The sequence below is a fragment of the Ochotona princeps genome, chromosome 18 (assembly GCF_030435755.1).
Source record: "Ochotona princeps isolate mOchPri1 chromosome 18, mOchPri1.hap1, whole genome shotgun sequence".
Lineage (NCBI taxonomy): Eukaryota > Metazoa > Chordata > Mammalia > Lagomorpha > Ochotonidae > Ochotona > Ochotona princeps.
This window is the reverse complement of record NC_080849.1, coordinates 13,493,512-13,513,311: the sequence shown is the minus strand read 5'-3', so window position 1 is coordinate 13,513,311 and position 19,800 is coordinate 13,493,512. Positions and strand designations below refer to the sequence as shown.

At 50.4% G+C, this 19,800-nt stretch overlaps 1 protein-coding gene across 3 annotated transcripts in view; it reads left to right on the top strand.

Moving 5' to 3' along the window:
• The first annotated feature begins 1,947 nt into the window (after positions 1–1,947).
• Positions 1,948–19,800, top strand: part of NEDD4L (NEDD4 like E3 ubiquitin protein ligase) — a 290,593-nt gene continuing 272,740 nt past the window's right edge. For 2 of the 3 annotated variants that reach the window (XM_004579467.2, XM_058676799.1), the window contains exon 1: positions 1,948–2,349. In XM_004579467.2, the coding sequence (XP_004579524.1) occupies positions 2,302–2,349 (48 nt within the window). In that variant the 5' untranslated portion in view covers positions 1,948–2,301. Of the gene's footprint in view, positions 2,350–3,408; positions 3,429–19,800 lie in introns of those variants that run through there. The other variant, XM_058676800.1, reaches the window with a different exon arrangement.

Below are 19,800 nucleotides of genomic sequence, written 5' to 3'. Positions count from 1 at the left end.
AATTGTGTATGTGTTTGTTTATTAGCAGAAAAAGCATTGAAGCTTGAGAATGTGCAAGAATTTGGACATGCAAAGAAGGAACAGAGCTCCAGCTTTTAAAAGTGCCTCTAGGGCCCGGCTGCGTGGCCTAGCAGCTAAAGTCCTCGCCTTGAAAGCCCCGGGATCCCATATGGGCGCCGGTTCTAATCCCGGCTGCTCCACTTCCCATCCAGCTCCCTGCTTGTGGCCTGGGAAAGCAGTCGAGGATGGCCCAATGCATTGGGACCCTGCACCCGCGTGGGAGACCTGGAGGAGGTTCCTGGTTCCTGGCATCGGATCGGTGTGCATCGGCCCATTGAGGCTCACTTGGGGAGTGAATCATCGGATGGAAGATCTTCCTCTCTGTCTCTCCTCCTCTCTGTATATCTGACTTTGTAATAAAATAAATAAATCTTTAAAAAAAAAGTGCCTCTAGCCCCAGCTGCTCCACTTCCCATCCAGCTGCCTGCTGATTCACCTGGGAAAGCAGCAGAGGATGGCCCAAGTTCTTGGGACCCTTTATCCATTGGGGAGACCTGGAACAAGCTCCTGGCTTGGAATGGCCCAATTCCTGCTTTTCTAGCTATTTTGGGGAGTGAACCATTGATGGAAAATTTCTTTCTCTTTTCCATCCTTTCTCTCTGCAACCTTCCCTTTTAAATACATACCCTGGCTGGGATTTTGGGGCATCTATCTGAGCCTTGTAAGAATGACTTACAGAGATCATGCCTTCATTCTATGGCACCTGTTTGGAATTTCACAGGGAGGTCAAGGTGGGCTTCACTTGGGTTGGGTGCTCCCTTCTCTGGTCAGAGGTAAAGTAGCTGGCATCACCCAGATGAATTCTGCGGGCCACGTGAGTTCTTTCGTTGAAAGAAAATCCTGAACGCATCCCATAATACCCAAGGAGGCATTTCCACGCTTCCTTTTTCCAACAAGTGGTGCGTGCGAGGTGTGTGCTTCGTTGCTGAATTCCCACGCGTTTCTGGGGTTGTCCGTTGCATTCTTCGATCTGAGAAGGACCCACCTGCAAAGCGGCCTCCTGGAGAATTCGGAACTGGGCTCGCGGGAAGGCTCCTTCAGCTGCCGACAAGGCGTCTCAAGCCTTGGCAAAATAAATAAATAAATAAATAAATAAATAAATAAATAAATAAATAAATAAATAAATAAATAAATAAATAAATAAATCTCAAACTTCACTTTGAGATTTCCGGCGGCGGCCCAAAGCTGAGCCTCTCTTCTGCGTCCCCCAAACTTTCCCAGCCGAGCCAGGCTGTCGGTCTCCCAGCGGGTGGCGGAGCCCTCGGGATGGCGGGTGGGAGGGCGCGGCGGGGGTCGTTCCCCACCGGGTGGGCACCAGCAGTGACGACCCGCGGCCACGGCGGGGCAGCCTCTCCCCAGCCGGCTGAGCGCTCCCGAGCGCCTACCGTGTAGCCAAGTCCGGCTCGCCGCGGCTGCCAAGAATTTAAAGGGGTCTAGAAACATCCATCTTTGCAGCGTTTTAACAATGACGGCGAGCTGGGGGCTGCCGGCCAGAAGACCACAAGGGTGTGTTTGTGTGTGCGCGCGCGCGCCGGAGGTGACCAGGGTGTCGCTCTTGCGGTTGCCAAAACGCCTTCTTGCTCCCCAAAGGCCCAGTCGGCCCCCTGCCCAAAGCACAGAATCCAAAGCCCGCAGAGGAGACCGGGCCAGCTCTGCCGGCCAAGCCGCTTGGGGAACGCCCCTGCGGGCCGCTGAGCCCCGGAGAGCCGCGCCGGAACCCCCGGGGTGGGGTGGGCGTGGGGGCCAACTCCACCAGCCCCGCCGGCCCGCCCCCCAGCCCGGCCTGTGATTGGCTTGGGGGGCGCGTGTGCCCGCCCCGGCGCAGGGTGGGCGGGAGGAGGCGGAGGAGGGGGCGGAGAGAGCGGGGGCCTGGACCGTGCGCGCGCGGGGGAGACCGAGCCGGGTCCCCGGAATCGCAGAGCTGCCTCGGAGAGGGGCGGAGAGCGGCGGGCCGGGGAGGTGCGGGCCGCACGCAGGGAAAGCCTGGCGGAGCCGCCGCCCGCTGCTCGGCGCCCTTTCGGGAGCCGCCGGCCGGCACGTCCCGCAGCCTTCCGGGAGGAAGCGGCGCGGTCAGCGGCCGGCACCCTCCTCACCTGCCGGCGCCCGGCCGCTTTTCCCCCTCTTCCCCGACGAGGGGCGCCTCAGGCCAGGGTGCGGAACCCGGCGGCTCCGCGCCACAGCTCGGCCGTCCGGGAGCGACTGTAGGACCCCACGCGGGGCGCGGGCGACAGCTCCGGCTCCATGGCGACCGGGCTCGGGGAGCCGGTCTACGGACTTTCGGAAGACGAGGTGAGCGGCCCCTTCCCGTCGGGACTCCCCGGGGAGTTCCTGCCCCGGCGCCAGCAGGGGGAGGGGAGTGGGGTTACCCCGGGGTGCGCGTGCAGGGGCGCCGGGTTCGAACGCGGGAGCGCTCCGGAGCGGGGGGGGGGGTCCCAAGGGGGCGGGCCTGGGTTCTCTGGCTTGTGTCGCTCCCTCTCTGCTCATTGTTTGTAAATACAGCGGTGACCCCGGGAACCTAGGCTTCGCTCGCTGTCCTCACCGTGGGATGGGCGGAGGGCGCGTCCTCCTCCTCGTACAAGCCGCGTCTCCCCGGCTTTTGGGCAACTTTCCGCCTCTTGCCCCTGCAGCGGGAGTGCATGAAGTGTGTCATGTCTGGGTCGCAGCCGCACATTCGCGGCGCCCGGGGAGCCCCGCCGGTCGCCCCCTGGAACTTTCTTCCCCTGCTCCAGTCAGCAGCGCTGCGAGGCGCGGTGGCCGGGGAGGCGACGGCATCAGGAGCAGCAGCTGCGGGTGGCCGTCGTCGCCTGGCTCTCGCCGCCGCTACAGCCTGGATGGTGCCTGTCGGAGTATATATATTTTTTCTGTTTGGGTGGCGGGAGGTGGTCAAGGATGGCGGCAGGTGTTGCCTGAAACTTGGAGGGAGCTTGTAACCTTGCTTGTGTGTGTGTGTGTGTGTGTGTGTGTGTGTGTGTGAGAGAGAGAGAGAGAGAGAGAGAGTGTGTGTGTGTGTGTGTGTGTGTGTGTACGCGCGCGCGCGCGCCTGCCTGCCTCCTCCGGAGGATTCTCAGCCCGGTACCTCCGGAGTGGGCGGAGAGAATCACGCTTAATTGATCTCTTTTATTAATAAAGCCACTGGGGGAAGCCACGCCCCTAAGCGGTCGGTTCTCCGGGCTAGGGCTTTGTTTTCCCCCTCCCTCTGCTGCCCGGCTGCCCGGCTCCCACTCCCGGCTCTGCGACGATCCAGCTAAATCAAGGCTCGGCCCTCTCGCCGGCCTCGCGTGCGCTCATTGGTGCGTCGCGCTGCCAAAAAGGGGGGTGGGAGGCCTGTGGCGGGCGCGGCGTGACGGGCGGGCGGCTGCATGGAGCAGGTAGGAGTGGTTTGCCATCTGGTGGGGCGCGCGCCCAGGTCTGGCTCCCTTTTGCCGAGGTGAATTTACAACCCGTGCAGCATTACTCAGCAGGGAAGTATTTCCGAGCCTGGTTGTGCATTTCATGAAAAGTTGATGTCTGGAAAGGCAGGCTTTGTGGATCTCTCTGTCTTCTCTCTCCTTTCTTCTCCAAGGTTCCCTCTTTTCTCTGGTGATGGGGGTGGTTGTTGAGATAGGCTGGCTCCTGTGATGGCTTCGCTGGGCGCCCCGTGGCTGGCTCCTGGCCTGGCAGGGTGTGTGTGTGTGTGTGTGTGTGCGTGTGCACGCGTGTGTATGCATCTGTGGCATTAGTGTGCAATGAAAAAGGTACTTTGCGGAGGGTGGGGTGAGTGCTTGGGGGTGTGACTTTTGACGGTGTCAGGCAAAGATATTGCAGTGATGCTTATTTTTTTAAATCAAAGGATGATCACAAAGAAAACAGTGTGTTTCTGATGACTTTGCCATGCCGTGCTCATGTAAGATAATTTCCTTTTTTGTGTGTAGTTACCTGGGGTGGGGTGGAAAGTAGCATTGTTTCGTGTCCCTGGGGAGCATTCTCTCGCCTGGGTTTTCTCTCCAAGTCCTGGCCACTTGTGCTCCGAATTAGCAGCCACAGAGGGTGGGCGGGGCAGTTCACTGAAAGGTGCTGAGAGCCCTGCGTTCCTAAACAAAGGCGCGGCTTGGGTTGGGGGACCCTGGAGACGCACGTAGCTTAGATTCTTGAAAAAAAAATTTAATAACACAGTTAGCTTGTAAAAAAAAGCTCTATGAAACAAAAATTGTAGGAGAGTTTGGGGAAAGGCAACTGGATAGACGAGTCAGATGCTTGTCCCTGTTGTTTGTGCTTTGTTTACCTTGGCAATGGCTGTCAGAATCCACCCAAGCGCCTGGTGCCACTTTGCCTAGCAGGGTCCTTGTGGATCCCAGTTGGGTGTGGACTGTGAAAATGAAGGCCAGTACAGACCCAGCAGATGGGGGTGGGGGGGAAGGGGGTTGGGAGTGGGATTGTAACCACCTACACTCCTGTATGTAGCTGGAGGGGGTTTGAACTGAAAGTGGTGATGGAGACACCTTTATTAACTTGTTCCTTCCCTGCTAGCACTCTGCTGTTGCACACACATTGTATCACAGGAGGCAGATCTCATTCTGGCAGGACTGTTGTGAGTTGTGATGACTGCACATTTTCATGGTGTTTGCTCTTTATGGGAGGTTCCATGCTGTCAGGTTGGCCTTCAGAGAACGTTAACAACACACTGTTGGATGTGCAGTTTGATTTGTCTTCCTGACTTGGTCTGTGGAAGGAAACAGATGAAGGTACCGGCTCGGGGGGGGGGGGGGAAGATGTGTGATGCAGCCAGTGCTGAGTTGGTTTTCCAGGGCATGAAATATCATGCTGGGAGAGCTGCCCGGTGCCCTGTGGAAGTCACTTTATCAGCCTCTTAGCCAAACAGGCATCTGTACCTAACAGATGAACACTAGGTCTATGCTTTCATTTGAGAGGTGTTGTATGTTTAGAGCACACTTAGTTTGGGCCATCTTGGTGAGGATCCCAGAGGGCATTGTTGCTGTGTGGAGGGTGAATGGGATGAAGATGGGGGTTTTGCCTGGGTAGGTTACATGCTGTGTGAGTGGAGACGCACGGCCCTGGCTGAGGTTCTAGTGGTCAGTTCCCCTTCCTATTTCCCCGACTTGAGTCAGGTTGCTGTGAAGAATCAGGTTTTAAATCACTATTGGTTGAAGGAATTTTTGTGTTAGAACAGTTAGCAGTTTCACAAAACTTCTTATTCATGACCCCAGGATGAAATTTGATCTGGAATCGAAACAGTTTGGACTAGTTTCTGTATCTGGTATGGGTCCTTGGCTGTTTTTGTTTAACATTTATTTAATTTTGGCTGTCTGTAGGTGCTATTTTGGCATAATTTTCCATGAATATTGCTATTAGCTTTCTGAGATCTTTGATTCCATCTTATAAAGGTATCTTATTGATATCTTTATCTTATTCTAGCCGGTGAAATCTTGAGAATGAATGACAGCCTTGTGTTAGCTTTGGCATTTAAGGGCTTTTTTGTTTGTTTTGTGAGTCGAATGATGCTAATGGCAGCCAGGTGAGGGGCAGGTAGTTGCCTGATGTGTCAAGTGTCCCTGTGCACTGAAGCCTTGTGACATGCCTCCTCACTTAAGTCTCATAAAAGCTCTGGGAAATCGGGTGTGACTTACAAATGAGAAGTGCAAGCCCAGAGACGTTCTGTGGCCTGAGTGAAGACCAACAGCAAGGAAGTTACAGAACCAGGGCTGTAAATGGTGCTTACTTTTTGAAGAAAAAAAAATTGGAAAAAAATTTATTTATTTGAAAGGCAGAGTTAGAAAAACAATAGAGATCTTCCATCTGCTGCTGCATTTCCCCAAAATGGCTGCAGTGGCTACGACTGGGTCAGACCAAAGCCATGAGCCAGGCGTTTCGTCCAGGGCTGCCATGTGGGTGCAGGGCACATGCACCTGGGCTGTTTGCTGTTGCTTTCCCAGGTGCGTTAGCAAGGAGCTGAATCAGAAGCAGAGCAGTGGGACTCAGACGTGGGCCCCTGGGAGGTGCCCGCCTTGCAGGCAGCAACCTTGCAGTCCATTGCCTTGCTTTTTGGGATGTGGACAAGTCCTCCCTTGTTTCCAAGTGACTTGGAGATCTTCCTAGCTTTTCCAGGATAAGGTAGAGATAGACGCCACTGACTGTGGACTGAGGGCCCACTGGGTTAGATCTGACCCCGGGCCCCACAGAGTGTGTTCTCCATGGTGTTGTCGTGTCAGAACGCTTGAATTTCTCCTGAAAAAGGTAGAAAGCTGGCTTCTCTGGGCATGCCTTCTAGTGGCTCTGCCTCCTGGCCCTGGAGATGGGCTGTTGAGTGGGCGTGGCTCCCCAGGCTGCAGTGCTCCCAGTCAGCTTGGCTGTCCACTGGTTTGCCCGTAATTATGCACTGCATAGCAAGCATTGAAGGGTAACCTGTCCGATACGGAAACCATTTTTATTTCATTTGTATGTGCTTTAAGCTTCAAGGCACAGCTTTCTTTTAGGGACCACTAAGCAAGAAAGAAAAAGTGCTGTCAGATCGTGAGACACTGTCACTTGAAGAAGCATCCTTGTTTCAGAGATGTTAAAGGAGGAAATGTTTTACTGTTATTTTATAAAATATTTATTTACATGGAAGGCAGAGTTGCAGAGAGAAAGACCTTCTTCCATCCGCTGATTTATTCCAAATGGTTAGAGCTGTGGGGATGGGCCAGGCTGAAGCCAGGAGCTGGGTCTCCCATGCACTGGCTGGGAGCTGAATTTGCAGTGGAGTGGCCAGGACTCAAACAGCATCCACATGGGATCCTGCTGTCTAGACAGCAACTGAACCTGCTGCACTGCAGTGCTGGCACCCATGAGAAAACTTTAGGTTGGATGAATGACAGTAGCCAGAACTTAGGGTGACCCCAGTGAGTCAGTGAGTGGTCAGGTTTCTTATGTCTGAGAAAAGGGCTGGATGAAGAGAAGTGCTTTCAGTGGGCCTGTGCGGAAGAGCCGCCGGGTTACTCCCACTGCATAGCTGCCTCTGGCTCAGGGCAGAGGCTGGATAAGTGGCCCCTGTCCATGTGCAGCAGGGCAGAACGCTCCCTAGAGTGGCTCCCTAGAGTGCTTCCAGAGCTCACAGCATGGGATTTGCTGGGGTCTGCAGGTGCCTGCTGACCTGCACTTTGCAGGCTTACCCAGTCAGGCAGGCTCTAGGGGAATTAGGCCTGGTGCACTGGGTGCTGTGAGCTGCCAGGATTCAGGCAGTTTCCATTCTGGGGCAAGGGTGGGCAGTGTTTGAGAACCAGAGGCCAGCAATGGCCTAGGTTCTATAGTGACCTTGGAAAGAAGTCTTTTTTTGTTTGTTTGTTTTTGTTTTTAATTGGGAGGGAGGTGTTGTAATGTAGTGGTTTAGGCTGCTGTTGGGTAATGTGCATCCAGTGTGTGGTTCAGGTGCTGGCAACTCTGCTTTTGACCTGGCTTCCTGCTGATGCACCTGGGAGGCAGACGAGAGCAGCACAAGGCCCAAGTTTTGGGGTTCCTGTCACCCATGCCAGAGAGCTGGATGGAGTTCCTGGTTCCTGGCTTCTGTCTAGCCAGTCCCAACTACTGTGGACCTTTGGAGTATAAACTAGTGACTGGAAGGTACTTGCACTCCCCCTACCCCTATCTTGCCTTTCCAATAAATAAAAATTCCTCTGATTAACACTTAATAATTACACATATTTATTTGGAAACACGTTTTTTTAATAATTTGCAAATATACGTAATTTGCAATTATCTTACTAAAGTTTTATTTTCTTCAGGGAGCTGTATTGATAAAATCTGTTGACATTGCATTTTAGTTTATATTATGCTCTGTTTTTGTAATTTGTTGGGTGTATTTGAATCATTACTGAAAAGCAATTCTCTTAAGAACTAGGAGTGATGTTGTTGAAAGGGTGAGGACAGTGACAACACGGGACTCCTCGGATGATCATCATGTGGTTAATCACTGTCAGTAAAGGAGGCCATGACATGGTCTGGCATCCTGATAATGGGGTACCCCCAGCACCCTGAGACTCACTTGGGAAAGTTTGTTTTGGGATTCTCGGAGCTGCGGTCTGCTTGATATATATTTAGGGGAAAAGTAACTTCAGGGAAGAAATCTTTGTGAGTAGACTAAAAACCATCTAGTTGGATTCTTTATGTAATGGAATTGACCTGCATGTGAGCCACATCTCAAACTGTAAAAATTAAGAATGCTTTTGGCCTGTGACACTGTGGTGACAATCCATTTGAATTCCTGCTAAATTGCCTTTGCACTTGCTCATTGAACCATCTTTTTGTCTTGTGTAAAGTTTAAAAATGCATCGTAAAAATGCAGCAACATGTGATGGAGAACATTAACATTTTTGTATTCTGAGCTAAAAGAGCCGTAGTGAGAATTGATTGCTGCTCTTGAATTTGGAGTCCTAATTAGCTGTAGTAGAACAAAGAGATGAAAAAGAGATCCCAGCAACTTAAGATTTCTGGAACTTTGGGATGCCGTAGATGTTGGAGTGGGTAGATTTGCCTTCCTGAAGAGGTTTGTTAAGTAGTAATGAAGCAACTACCTAGTGATCTTTTGATAATCCATGTTAAGAAAGATCAAAATAATATAAATAGTGTCAGGAAGGCAGGAAATGTTAGGGCAGCAGGGTTAATAAAGTGTGTAGGAAGTGCAACACAATGTTACTTTCTGTTTTTATCTTGTTTCTCTTCCTCATCACAGTGTGAAGAAATAGGTTTCATTTTCTGACTGTAGGTGGCAATATTCCTTCTGCTTGCTATTTAACGCTGCTGTTGTGCGGTGTTGCTTTTCATTGGAAATGAGAGTGCAGTTTAGAGATGGGAATGAAGTTTTGTTTTTTGTTGTTGTTAAAGATTAGTTATTTAGTAAATACACCTGCAGTGCTGTTTCTCATTATGGGCAGAAGCTGGCACCCTCAGTGTTCCAAGCTTTCACGGTTGCTCTTCTCCGGTGTACATCTGATATTGGAAGAGGGATGGAGGCTTGGATTTGGGGAGACATCCTCTGCCTAAGAAAGGGGGAAATAAGAAGAGCTGCTTGTGTCACAGTGCTGGACAGTGGCGGTCCCGCTGGGTGGACCTCATCATGCCCTGCTGCCTTAGACTGTGAGAAGTGCTTATCACTGCTTGTGGGCTTGATCAGAGCTGGGTTTGATTCCTGGTGCAAGACTGTGGCTCTTATTCTAGCAGAGGGAGCTTGAAGGAGCTCTGTAGGTGTGACAGTGTGGCCACTTAACTTTGTGAACACATGGGAAGCTCACGATGTTTACAGTGTGTTACAGTGTTCTATTCTGCTCCCCCAAGAATGGTTGGCTTCCTAAGGCCTCCAGGTGGGCACTGCATTCCCGAAGTGCCTCTGGGGTGACCCTGTTCCATCTGACACTTCAGTTGACTCTTTGTCCCAGATTTTAGAACCCTCTATCGATTCCCCAGTCACCAAGTGATTCTCAGATTCCCTGGCTGTCATCAGATTCAGTGTTTGAGACTTCTTGGCAAGCAGGCAGCTACCAAGATCTTTTGTGTTTTTGTTCTGCCTCTGCTCACTGAGAGAAAAAGGCCATTCAGAGGGAGTAGTAGAGGCTGTGATGTGAAACTCAGTCTGTGAAGGTGGGGCGTGGAGTGGCTCACATGGTCTCCCTGGTCCCACCGAGAGGATGGGGAGGCTGGGCCTGCTGTCCTGTTTGCATGACATCCTCTCTTCTGTCTCTGATATGGGACCCCATTGGGCCATGGTTTCTCTGGGATGAGCAGCATTGACCTGTCCGCACCTGTTTGTTCTCTACCAGAGACCATGTGTCCTGTCTGTACGGGACCCAGTGGTACCATGACAGTGACCCAAGTAGTAAAGCATTCTAGCTCTGGGTCTTGTGGTGCTACAGGTTCTTTTTGTTTTGTTTTTGAGATTTTCATTTGTTTGAAAAGGCAAAGTTATACAGAAAGAGAAGGAATCAGGGAGGGAGATCTTCCACCTGCTTTACTCCCCAAGGGCAGGCCAGAGCCTGGAGCCTGGACTCCATCCTGGTCTCCCACGTGGGTGGCAGGAGCCCAGGTGGCCTAGCCATCCTCTGCTGCTCTCCCAGCTGCTTCAGCAGGGAGCTGAAAGGGAAGTGGAGCTGCCAAGGCACTAATACTGCTAGGATGGGCATTCGGAATAGTAAGAAGCCGCTTAACCTGCTCCTACATTCTAGTTACAGATTCCATTTCCAGGGCTTGGTCTGTCTGGATTAGGTTTTATTTTGGGTCTTTAAAATGGTTTGGGAGGCTGACATTGCCACCATGGGCCCCACTTGGGGATGGTGGCAGCATTGAGAACTGCAGCGGCCCTGGTTAGGGACCAGTGTTGTTGGAAGCTAAGTTGAGCAGATTTGTTGTTGTTGTTGTTGTTGTTTAATACTGACCTGCACAACTGCAGGCTTTGTATTTACTTTCTGGCAAGGGTTAGGTGTCCACTGTGGGAGGAGTGGGGAGGAAGGCCTTGGGTCAGAGGTAAAGTAGGAGGTGAGGAAGCATTCTCCTGATTTTTCTTGTCTACTTGCAAGTGTTTGAGTGGCTTAGTTTTATTTACACATGCAAGAGGGTTTTTTTTAAAGGGTAGATGTCACAATAGTGTGATTTCTAGGAAAGTAAGTGCAAACCTAACTTTTTAATTGAGAGAATCATCTTGCTTAATAAGCACTCACTGTTAACGACTGGACCACGAGACAGAACCGTGTGACCCACTGGAATTCCAGGCTCTGCGTTCTTGATCATGATCTCCCAGCTCCCCTTTGAACCTGAAGGGTGCAAGTCCACTGGCCATCTCCTGCCGGCTTTGCTAGGCTGCATTGTCTCCTCTCCCAGTTAGCAAGCCAGATGACTTTGGGTGTCCCGTTGATGTTCTCCCTGGGGAGGAGAACCTGAGGTTTAGAGAAGCACAACCAGAATCCGTGTGTGGTGTGTGCCTCCCTCCTGCACACCTGTGGTACCTGCATTGCGCCCTGATTATGGTCAGGGAGTTGACACAGCAGCTTTGCGCTGCCTGTATAAGGAGCTTTAAAATGCTTGTTGAAAATGGCACTAAAGATGGACTTGGCTTGGTGTAAAAATATTTTGAAAGCTGTGCAGTTTTTTTCTTTAATGTCCATTTCGATGAACTTTTTGAAGTCTTTGTATATGTAAATTTCAAAAATTGTGTGCAGCCAAATCAAGTCATCTTTTACTTCTGTTTTCTGTGAGCTATGTGTGGTACTCTCGGTTTGCTTCCTGTCTTGTTCATGCTGGATGGATGAACACGGCTCCGGGGCGGAGCTCCGTGTAGTGGGAGCAGAAGTCTCTGTGTGGACTTTATGCTGGTTCTGGAGAGGCTGACCGTGTTTTTTGGGTGTTGAGGTCTCAATTTGTAGTGGATCATTAAAGAGAGAGAGAGAACACTTGAAGGTAGGAATGAAAGTTTTTCCTCATTTGTTGTGAAAAGTCAGGTAGAGGAGTGTATAGCCGGGGAGGGGTGAGGGTGGAGAGACCTGGAAGGGTATTTACTAACATGGAAATGGTTGGAATGTAATGCGTGGAGAAATGGATGTGGCAGAAACTTACTGTGGGTCAAAGTGAACACACAGAAAAAAATGACCAGGAATCTGAGAATGTGACGGTAGCTACATTTGAGCAAAGAACTGAAAGGTGGTTTTTAAAAATTTGTTGATTTCGGGCCCGGCGGCGTGGCCTAGCAGCTAAAGTCCTCGCCTTGAAAGCCCCGGGATCCCATATGGGCGCCGGTTCTAATCCCGGCAGCTCCACTTCCCATCCAGCTCCCTGTTTGTGGCCTGGGAAGCAGTCGAGGACGGCCCAATGCTTTGGGAGGTTCCTGGTTCCTGGCATCGGATTGGCGTGTACCGGCCCGTTGCGGCTCACTTGGGGAGTGAAACATTGGATGGAAGATCTTCCTCTCTGTCTGTCCTCCTCTCTGTATATCCGGCTTTCCAATAATAATAAAATCTTTAAAAAAAAATTGTTGATTTCTGTTTCTGTGATAAGCATTTTTTTTTTTTTGACTATGAAGGACCTTCAGACAGTTCATTGAAAATGCATGCCACTAAGAAGCTCTGTGTGGATTTCCAACAATTTTGTATCAGCACATGCTGAAGTTAATTTCTTTTCCACTGTAGAGGCAGAGTATGTGTGTGAGAGAGAGGCAGACAGAGTGCTCCCGTCACTGGTTCACTGTCCCAGCGCTGTCAGCGACAGGGACTGGGCCGCGGATAAAGCTCCGAGCAGGGAGCTTGGCCCTGCTCTCCTGTGTGCACCACTGGGGTCGGCCATTACAGTTGCTTGCCACCATCTTGGTGAGCAGGAAACTAGGGCTGGGATCCACAGGCAGACATGGGGCCCAGCTACTTCCGTATGGCCTGCAGATGTCTTAACCCCTGCTTCAAACACCTGTGTCCAAATTCAACCTTTTAATTCCATTTTCAAAAAAAATTTTTTTTGAAGCAACCTCCTAGAAGTATAACTTTGTTTTTAAAAAGATTTATTTATTTTTATTGCAAGGTCAGATATACAGAGAGAAGAGACAGAGAGGAAGATCTGTCTGTTGTTTTACTCCCCAAGTGGCTGCAACGACAGGAGATTAACCAATCTGAAACCAGGAGCCTGGAGCTTCATCTAGAACTCCACGCCGGCACAGGAACCCAAGACCTTGGGCTATCCTTGACTGCTTTTCCCAGGGCATAAGGAGGGAGCTGGATGGAAAGGGGGGCTGCTGGGATTAGAACTGGGGCCCATAGAAGTAGAACTTTTTAAGTGGTATGGGAGGAAACTCCCTGAGTGCAGGCATGCACATTAGGCTTCAGTTAGAAATGAGGGCGCGTGTTCAGCACAAACACTGATAGAGTGTTTAATCAGTGGAACCCGTGCTTATCAGGGCCCACTGCGTGCTTGGCATCTAAAGATGCCAAGGTCGTTGCCTTGCTGTGTTGCAAGCTTGCTCCTGAGTTGGGAAGGAAGGAATAGATAAAGATTGAGTGTTTTCCACAAAAGTGACCAGTAAATTTGATGTTCTTTTCACTAGCAGCTTACAAACTTAGGTGTTTTATTTTTTTGACTGCAGGTCTTGGAAATTCATATTTTTATCTCACTTTGACGGTTGCAGCATAGAAGTAATGTGATATTTAATGATGTTGTGTGTTCCTTTTGCACACTAAACGTTGTCGCCTGTGATGAAATCGAGTCCTATTCCTCTATTTTTTCCTTGGGTTTTTAGTTAGAACTGTGTTATTACCAGATATTGGTGCTGAATAGTTCTGCATGTCCAGATGACCGTGGTGTGTCCCTTTCCTTACATGGATACACGTCCACATGGCTGCGAGTTCTTCCTTGTGCCTTCCGCTTCACTGGGACAGCCCATCAGCTCTTGGGAAGGACCTGGAGTGCCTTCCCCGAAGCAAGTGGCTGGCATTCACAGTGCCCTGTGGCTGCTAACCTGAGATCTGTTTTTGGTGAATCTGAGCACGTGAGCCATTGTTTGCTGCCGGGTAGGGTACACATTAGCAGGAAGCTGAGCTTGGAATCAGGCTCAAACTTGGGCAGTCTGATGAGGGGGATGTAGGTGTCCCAATGGGTGTCTTAACCATATACCAAATGCTTGTTTCATCTACAAAAATTTTTCATCTTGCAAAGCCATATGCCTCCTGCCCAGCCTTCCTAGTTTAATTTATAACACCTTGTCTTTCTGAAACAAAATCTCTGACATGATTTTTGAGTGTGAACAATACCAGCTGATTCTGAAGAATTTGACCAGCAAGAGAACTGTCTGCAGGAGTTAATGGGTAGCACAGATGTACCTGTAAAAATGGGCCCAGTGCGATAGCCTAGCGGCTTAAGTCCTTGCCTTGAACATGCAAGAATCCCATATTGGTGCTGGCTGTAATCCTGGCAACCCCACTTCCCATCCAGCTCCCTGTTTATGGCCTGGGAAAGCAGTCAAGGACAGCCCAAACCTTTGGGACCCTGCATCCACATGGGAGACCCGGAAGAGGCTCTGGGCTCCTGACTTCAGATTGGCTCAGCTCTGACTGTTGTGGCCACTTGTGGAGTCAACCATTGGACAGAAGATCTTCCTCTGTCTCTCCTCCTCTTTGTATATCTGACTGTCCAATTAAAAAAGAAATGGGGATCTAGGGGACAGCACTGTGATGTAGTAAGTTTAAGCCTCTGTCTGTGGTGTTGGCATCCCATATGGGTGCCCATTTGAGCTCTGACTGCTCCACTTCCAAATCCAGCTTCCTGCTAATGGCCTGGTGATACAGCAGAGAATGGAGACCTGGAAGAAGCCCCTGGCTTCTAGCTTCGGACCACCCATTTCTGGCTGTTGGGGTTATTTGGGTAGTAAACCAGCAAATGGAAGATTTCTCTCCATCTTCCCTCTCTTTCTGTAACTGACTTTCGCGTTAAATAAATCTTTTTTTGTTTCAAAGGAGGAAACCAGGTTTGGACAGTGGTCAAGGACTGAGGAAGGATGAGGTCCCAGAACTGCAGTGGCTGGCATGTCTCAGTTCTGCTTGAAACTTGGTTCAGTGCTCTGTCACTCTTCCCAGCAGGGTACCACCATCATGCCCTGGGTGCAGCAGCAGCCACCTGCATGGACAGGACACATTTGCTTATGTTTGTCTTGGGAAATGAGTGAGGGCCACAGTCCATCAACACAGCCCTCATCCTCTTCCCCATCCCAGGCACAGTGTCAGACCCCTGGACTGTGAGCTCTTTCCCAGCAAAGTTTGCAAATTAAACCATCTGAGGAGGTCTTTGAGTCAAAACAAAACTTATAAAAATCTTTTTGAATCCCCATTTGTTCATGTAGTGTGAGTCGATTACTCCTCTTATTTCCTAGTCCATGTCCTTAGAGTTTGACTCATATGTTCTCCTCCTCCCAGATTCTAAGAGGACGGTGTCTGCAGGTGGCAGAAGGATGCAGGCTCGCGGGCCTTTCACTGTTCTCCATTAGATTCTTTTTTTTTTTAATTTATTTTTTGACAATCTTGACATAATTAGGGTAAAAAGGTTTCTCCATTAGATTCTTAAAAGAGCACGCATTGTTGAGACTCCCATTACCCAGTACCAGAGCACCCGCTTCAAGCACAGCTCTCTTTCCAGAGCCCAGGATGGGTGCTGCCCAGCCCGGAAGGGCAGTCCCCTCACGGACATAGGGCCCCGCAGTTAGGATGCCAGTGGAGGTTTCTGCAGCCCACATCTGGGTACCTGAGTTCTCAGCCCATCTTAGGCTCCTGACTGCTGCAGCTTCCTGCTAATGCACATGCTGGGAAGCCTAGCCTGAATTCCTGGCTCTTGGCTTCTGCCCAGTCCAAGCTCAGCTCTGGCTGTAGAGGTCATTTGAAGAAGCAGCCAGTGGCAGGAATTTGCTCTCTGTTTCTTTGTCTTTCTGCCTCTTAAATAAGGAAGGATGGAGGGTTGGGAATGAGGGTGGGAGGTGGGGGAGAGACCGTTTTCCCATTTCCCAGCTGTTAAATCTTCAGAGCATACCTAGAAACTGAGAAGTTGCTCCTCCCAGAACACCAAGACTATTACAGCATTTGAGACTTGTAGCACATGCCCACATGCTACATACTGGTGTAAGTGTCACACAGACGAACTCACCTAGTGTCTGCCATGGTGACTGTATCATGGTTAATAGCAGCAGACTGTATTGCAACCTGTTGGGAGTAGAGTAAAAAATTATTTCAAAGAACTGATGTCATTTATGTGAAATTTATATGAACCATCGGCTGGTTCATTCTCCAAATGCCTGCAAAGAGAAGACAGGAATTGGGGACTCCGTACGCCCCATCTGTTTCCCTGCTGGAGAACAGGGACACATCAAGCTGTCAGCTGTTGCTTCCCATGGTGCACATCAGGAGGAAGCAGGCCTGGAAGCGGGGCTGGACCCTGAACCCAGGAGTTCTTCACAGTGTCTTAACTGCTCCAGTACCACCACGAGTACATGGTAAGGGTTCTTCTCACCCCCAAAAAGATAAAGTGCAAAGCCATGCATGATTGTTTGATGTAGTCACTCCATGGTGTATACATAAAAAAATATGTTGTATAACAAAATACAGGTGTGTAATTTTTGTCAGTTAAACAGAAAACTGCTCAAATCTTTTTTTTTCCAAGCAAAATACTTTTTGTTTTTTTTTCTATTCATTTATTCATTAATTACATTGTATTACATGACACAATTTCATAGGTACTGGGATTCTCCCCCCTTCACCCCAAACCCCTCCTCCATGGTGAGTTCCTTCACCTTGATGCATAACCACAGCTCAAGTTCCGTTGAGATTTCCTAATTAAAAGCTGACACCATACAGAGTCCAGCATCCCACTTGTCCAGTCAAGTTCAACAGCCTCTTAGGGAGGCCCTCTCAGGTTTAAGGGCAGAGCCAACAGAGCGTCACCTCGATAAATTAGAAGCTCCAACATATCATCAGCAACAGTCCAGGTACGATGAGACTGGTGCAGAATCCACTGATTGACATAGTCCGTCTTAGAGTTTCCCCTTGTCCAGTTTTTCACTGCAAACATATAGCTGAGGTGGTTGATTGATCTACTCCATCTTCTATCTTTTCTTGGTTAATGCTTTGATTTCTCCATTTTGTTCAGGGGAATCCCCAAAGAAACTTTGAGGTGTTCCCAGTCCAGGCTCCTACATGTACTAGTAAGCACAGTGCCCGCCACAGTCCATCACTCCAATTAGCTGGTGGTTGTAACCCCTGGGTTGGTTCTATTCTGAGCCCCGACCTCCATTGGAACCAGTGAGTATTGCAGCTCTTTCCAGCTCTGCCCATCACACACTCGTCGCTCCCCTAAACCAGTGGGAGGTGTGCTGGTTGGATGCTGCATTCCCTATTGGCACAGGCCATTTCACCTTGGCATTTGGTGTTTTGTACTGTTTTTATTGCAACCGAACGTGGCCAGGCCCCCACACAGTTCCAGCTCTTGGATTTGCCAGTGGATGACGTGAACCGACTCAGCCTGGTCTGCCCCCAACCCGAGCCAAATGTATGCCAGTGGGTCACTTTCCAAAGCCTCTTCTGGGTTGTTTACCTCCATACTTCCTGCGTTTATTTCTAGGGTCAGTGTCCTGTCAGAGGAACTGTTCAGATTCCTCCATCAGACCCCTTCCTGGTGTCAAAACTGCTCAAATCTTAACAACAACCCTGTGAGGTAGACCCCATTTTATAAATGGGGAAACCAAGGTACAAGCTGGTTAAATAACTTGCCCTTTGGGGCCCGGCAGCGTGGCCTAGCAGCTAAAGTCCTCGCCTTGAAAGCCCCGGGATCCCATATGGGCGCCGGTTCTAATCCCGGCAGCTCCACTTCCCATCCAGCTCCCTGTTTGTGGCCTGGGAAAGCAGTCGAGGATGGCCCAAGGATTTGGGACCCTGCACCCGCGTGGGAGACCTGGAAGAGGTTCCTGGTTCCTGGCTTCGGATCAGTGCGCATCGGCCTGTTGCGGCTCACTTGGGGAGTGAAACATCGGATGGAAGATCTTCCTCTCTGTCTCTCCTCCTCTGTGTATATCTGACTTTGTAATAAAAATAAATCTTAAAAAAAAAAATAACTTGCCCAGCACCACAGGGCTGGTAAGTGGCTAAGACAGGATGTGAGCTAAGCATTCTGTCCCCAGACACAGCAAGCACAAGGAAAATTGTTAAACTTGCGGGGTCCAGGGCTTTCCTGAGGCATGGTGGTGGGCACAGCCGAGGCCTGGGCATCCAGGCCGTGAGTGTCACAGCAGAGGTGGCTGAGGTGAGCAGCCTATGGGGCGAGGGAGGCCTCTCGGCAGCTCTCCTGTGTCCCTGGGGAGAACAGGTTTGGGTTGCAAGGTCTGGAGCCCACTGAGGTGTCCAGGCAGGTATGTGGGTGCTGGGAGTAGGGATGAGGCAGCGGATCAAGGCAGGAGGGCTGGAAGGGCAGTTGGCTCAGGACTTTGTAAGTGACTGATTGGAAGAAGCAGGTGTCTGGAATCATTTCCCAGGTTCTTGCTGCAGAAGACCATGTGGATGGAAGAAACCTGCTTTGGAAAGTGTCTTGCCCAACGGCTCTGAACTGAGGTTTTTTGGCCCCCTTCCCTCTGCACAGTGATAGGAAGTGCTACTGGCATGTAGTAGATGAAGGCCTTGGGGGGAACAGGACATACTATGGGATAACCCATGTGATTGATCCCACGTCACCACTGGGATAGGAAATGAGTGTTAGGAAGACATTGCGTAGGTTGCAGAGATGCTTTGTACCAGACTTAACCTCCTTTGTTGTTTTCATGGACTCTGTGACATGTTGTCCTGTTCTAGATCTTGTGTGGTTCTCTCATCCATGAGCTGAACATGTGAGGTCATAAAACCCGTTATCTTGTTTATTGGAGGAGAGGATGGAGGTGGGTCACTTGGCCTGTGCTGGCTGTCAAATGTCGGAGCTAGCCCCAAGTCCACCCATATTCCCCGTGTCACAGTCAAGACAGCCTCCTCCCGATGCATCATTTCTCAAGGCCACGCACGGGGGCAGGGAGGGGGCGCTTTCTGCCTAGGGGTGCCTCCAGATCTGGCAGGAAGGAAGGCAGCTGTTCACAGTCAGCTCCACTCTCCACTGCTCAGAGAACGTGTCGGGTAGGGGGATGGGGATTTATGTGAGCGAGATTAGAGACAAACAGGCAGACACACCTGGGTTGAAGGGTAGGCGTTCCCCTGCAGGTAGGAGCGTTGCAACAATTACCGCGTCTTCCATTATAACTACTGTAGCAATTAAGGTAGGATGCAAGTACAGGAGCTCCAGGCTGGTCTCCAGATTGCAGCAGCTGTGAGTACTGATTTGAGTTGTTGCTGCTCCACTCCAGCTCCCTGTGCCTGGGAAAGCAGCAAAAGATGGCTCAAATGCTTGGGTCCCTACACCCACGAGGGTGGAATTCTAAGCTCCTGGCTTCAGCCTGGCCCAACTTTAGCTGGTACAGCCATTTGGGGAGTAAACCCATGAATGGAAGGTCTTTCTCAGTCTCCTTCCCACTCTCCATCGCTCCTTCCTTTCCTCTCTGTAATCCTGCCTTCCAAGTAAACGAAATCTTCAAAAAGTAAGGACTCCTAAGCTAAAAGCCTGTTCATTTCCCGTGACTGTGAACTTGTGCAGGCTTCTCACACTCACTATTCTGTGGGGAAGGGGTAAGAGGAGGAGGGGAATTTTGAGGCTCACACAGGCCTGCTCTGGGGTAGGAGGGAGTGGAGCTCCTAAACATCTTGTGGGTTGCCAGAGTTCACCTGAGGGTGATCTAGATATGCCATGGGGGACTGGGGTGCTCAGGCGGGTGGATGGCTTCTGGTTACACCGTCCTGTCTCAGTGGCCCTGTCTCAGTGGCCGCGGCCCCAGGCCCTGGGAGGGTTTTCACTTTCGTTGCAGCCTTTTTTGGGGACCTGTGATGTCACCAGTGCTAGGGACAGAGTTCTCAGGATTGAACTCTCTAAGATCCTGTTACTGGTGTTTGCACAGTTAGCCTTTGGGTAGGGCTGTGAAAGAGGCTTCTTTGCTGAGATTCAGCAGGTGCTTTTGTGGGTGTGATCACCGTATTAACAAAAAGTCTTTATGTTGGTCCCATGGCTGATGTTTCTAGCCTGGCCACATAGCATGTAGTTCTTTCCAGACTCTGTTGTTAAGAGTCCCTGGTAAAATGTGAAAGTAGTGATAGGAAATTGTGGCTAAGATATTGAAGAATCAATTAAATTCGATGAGCC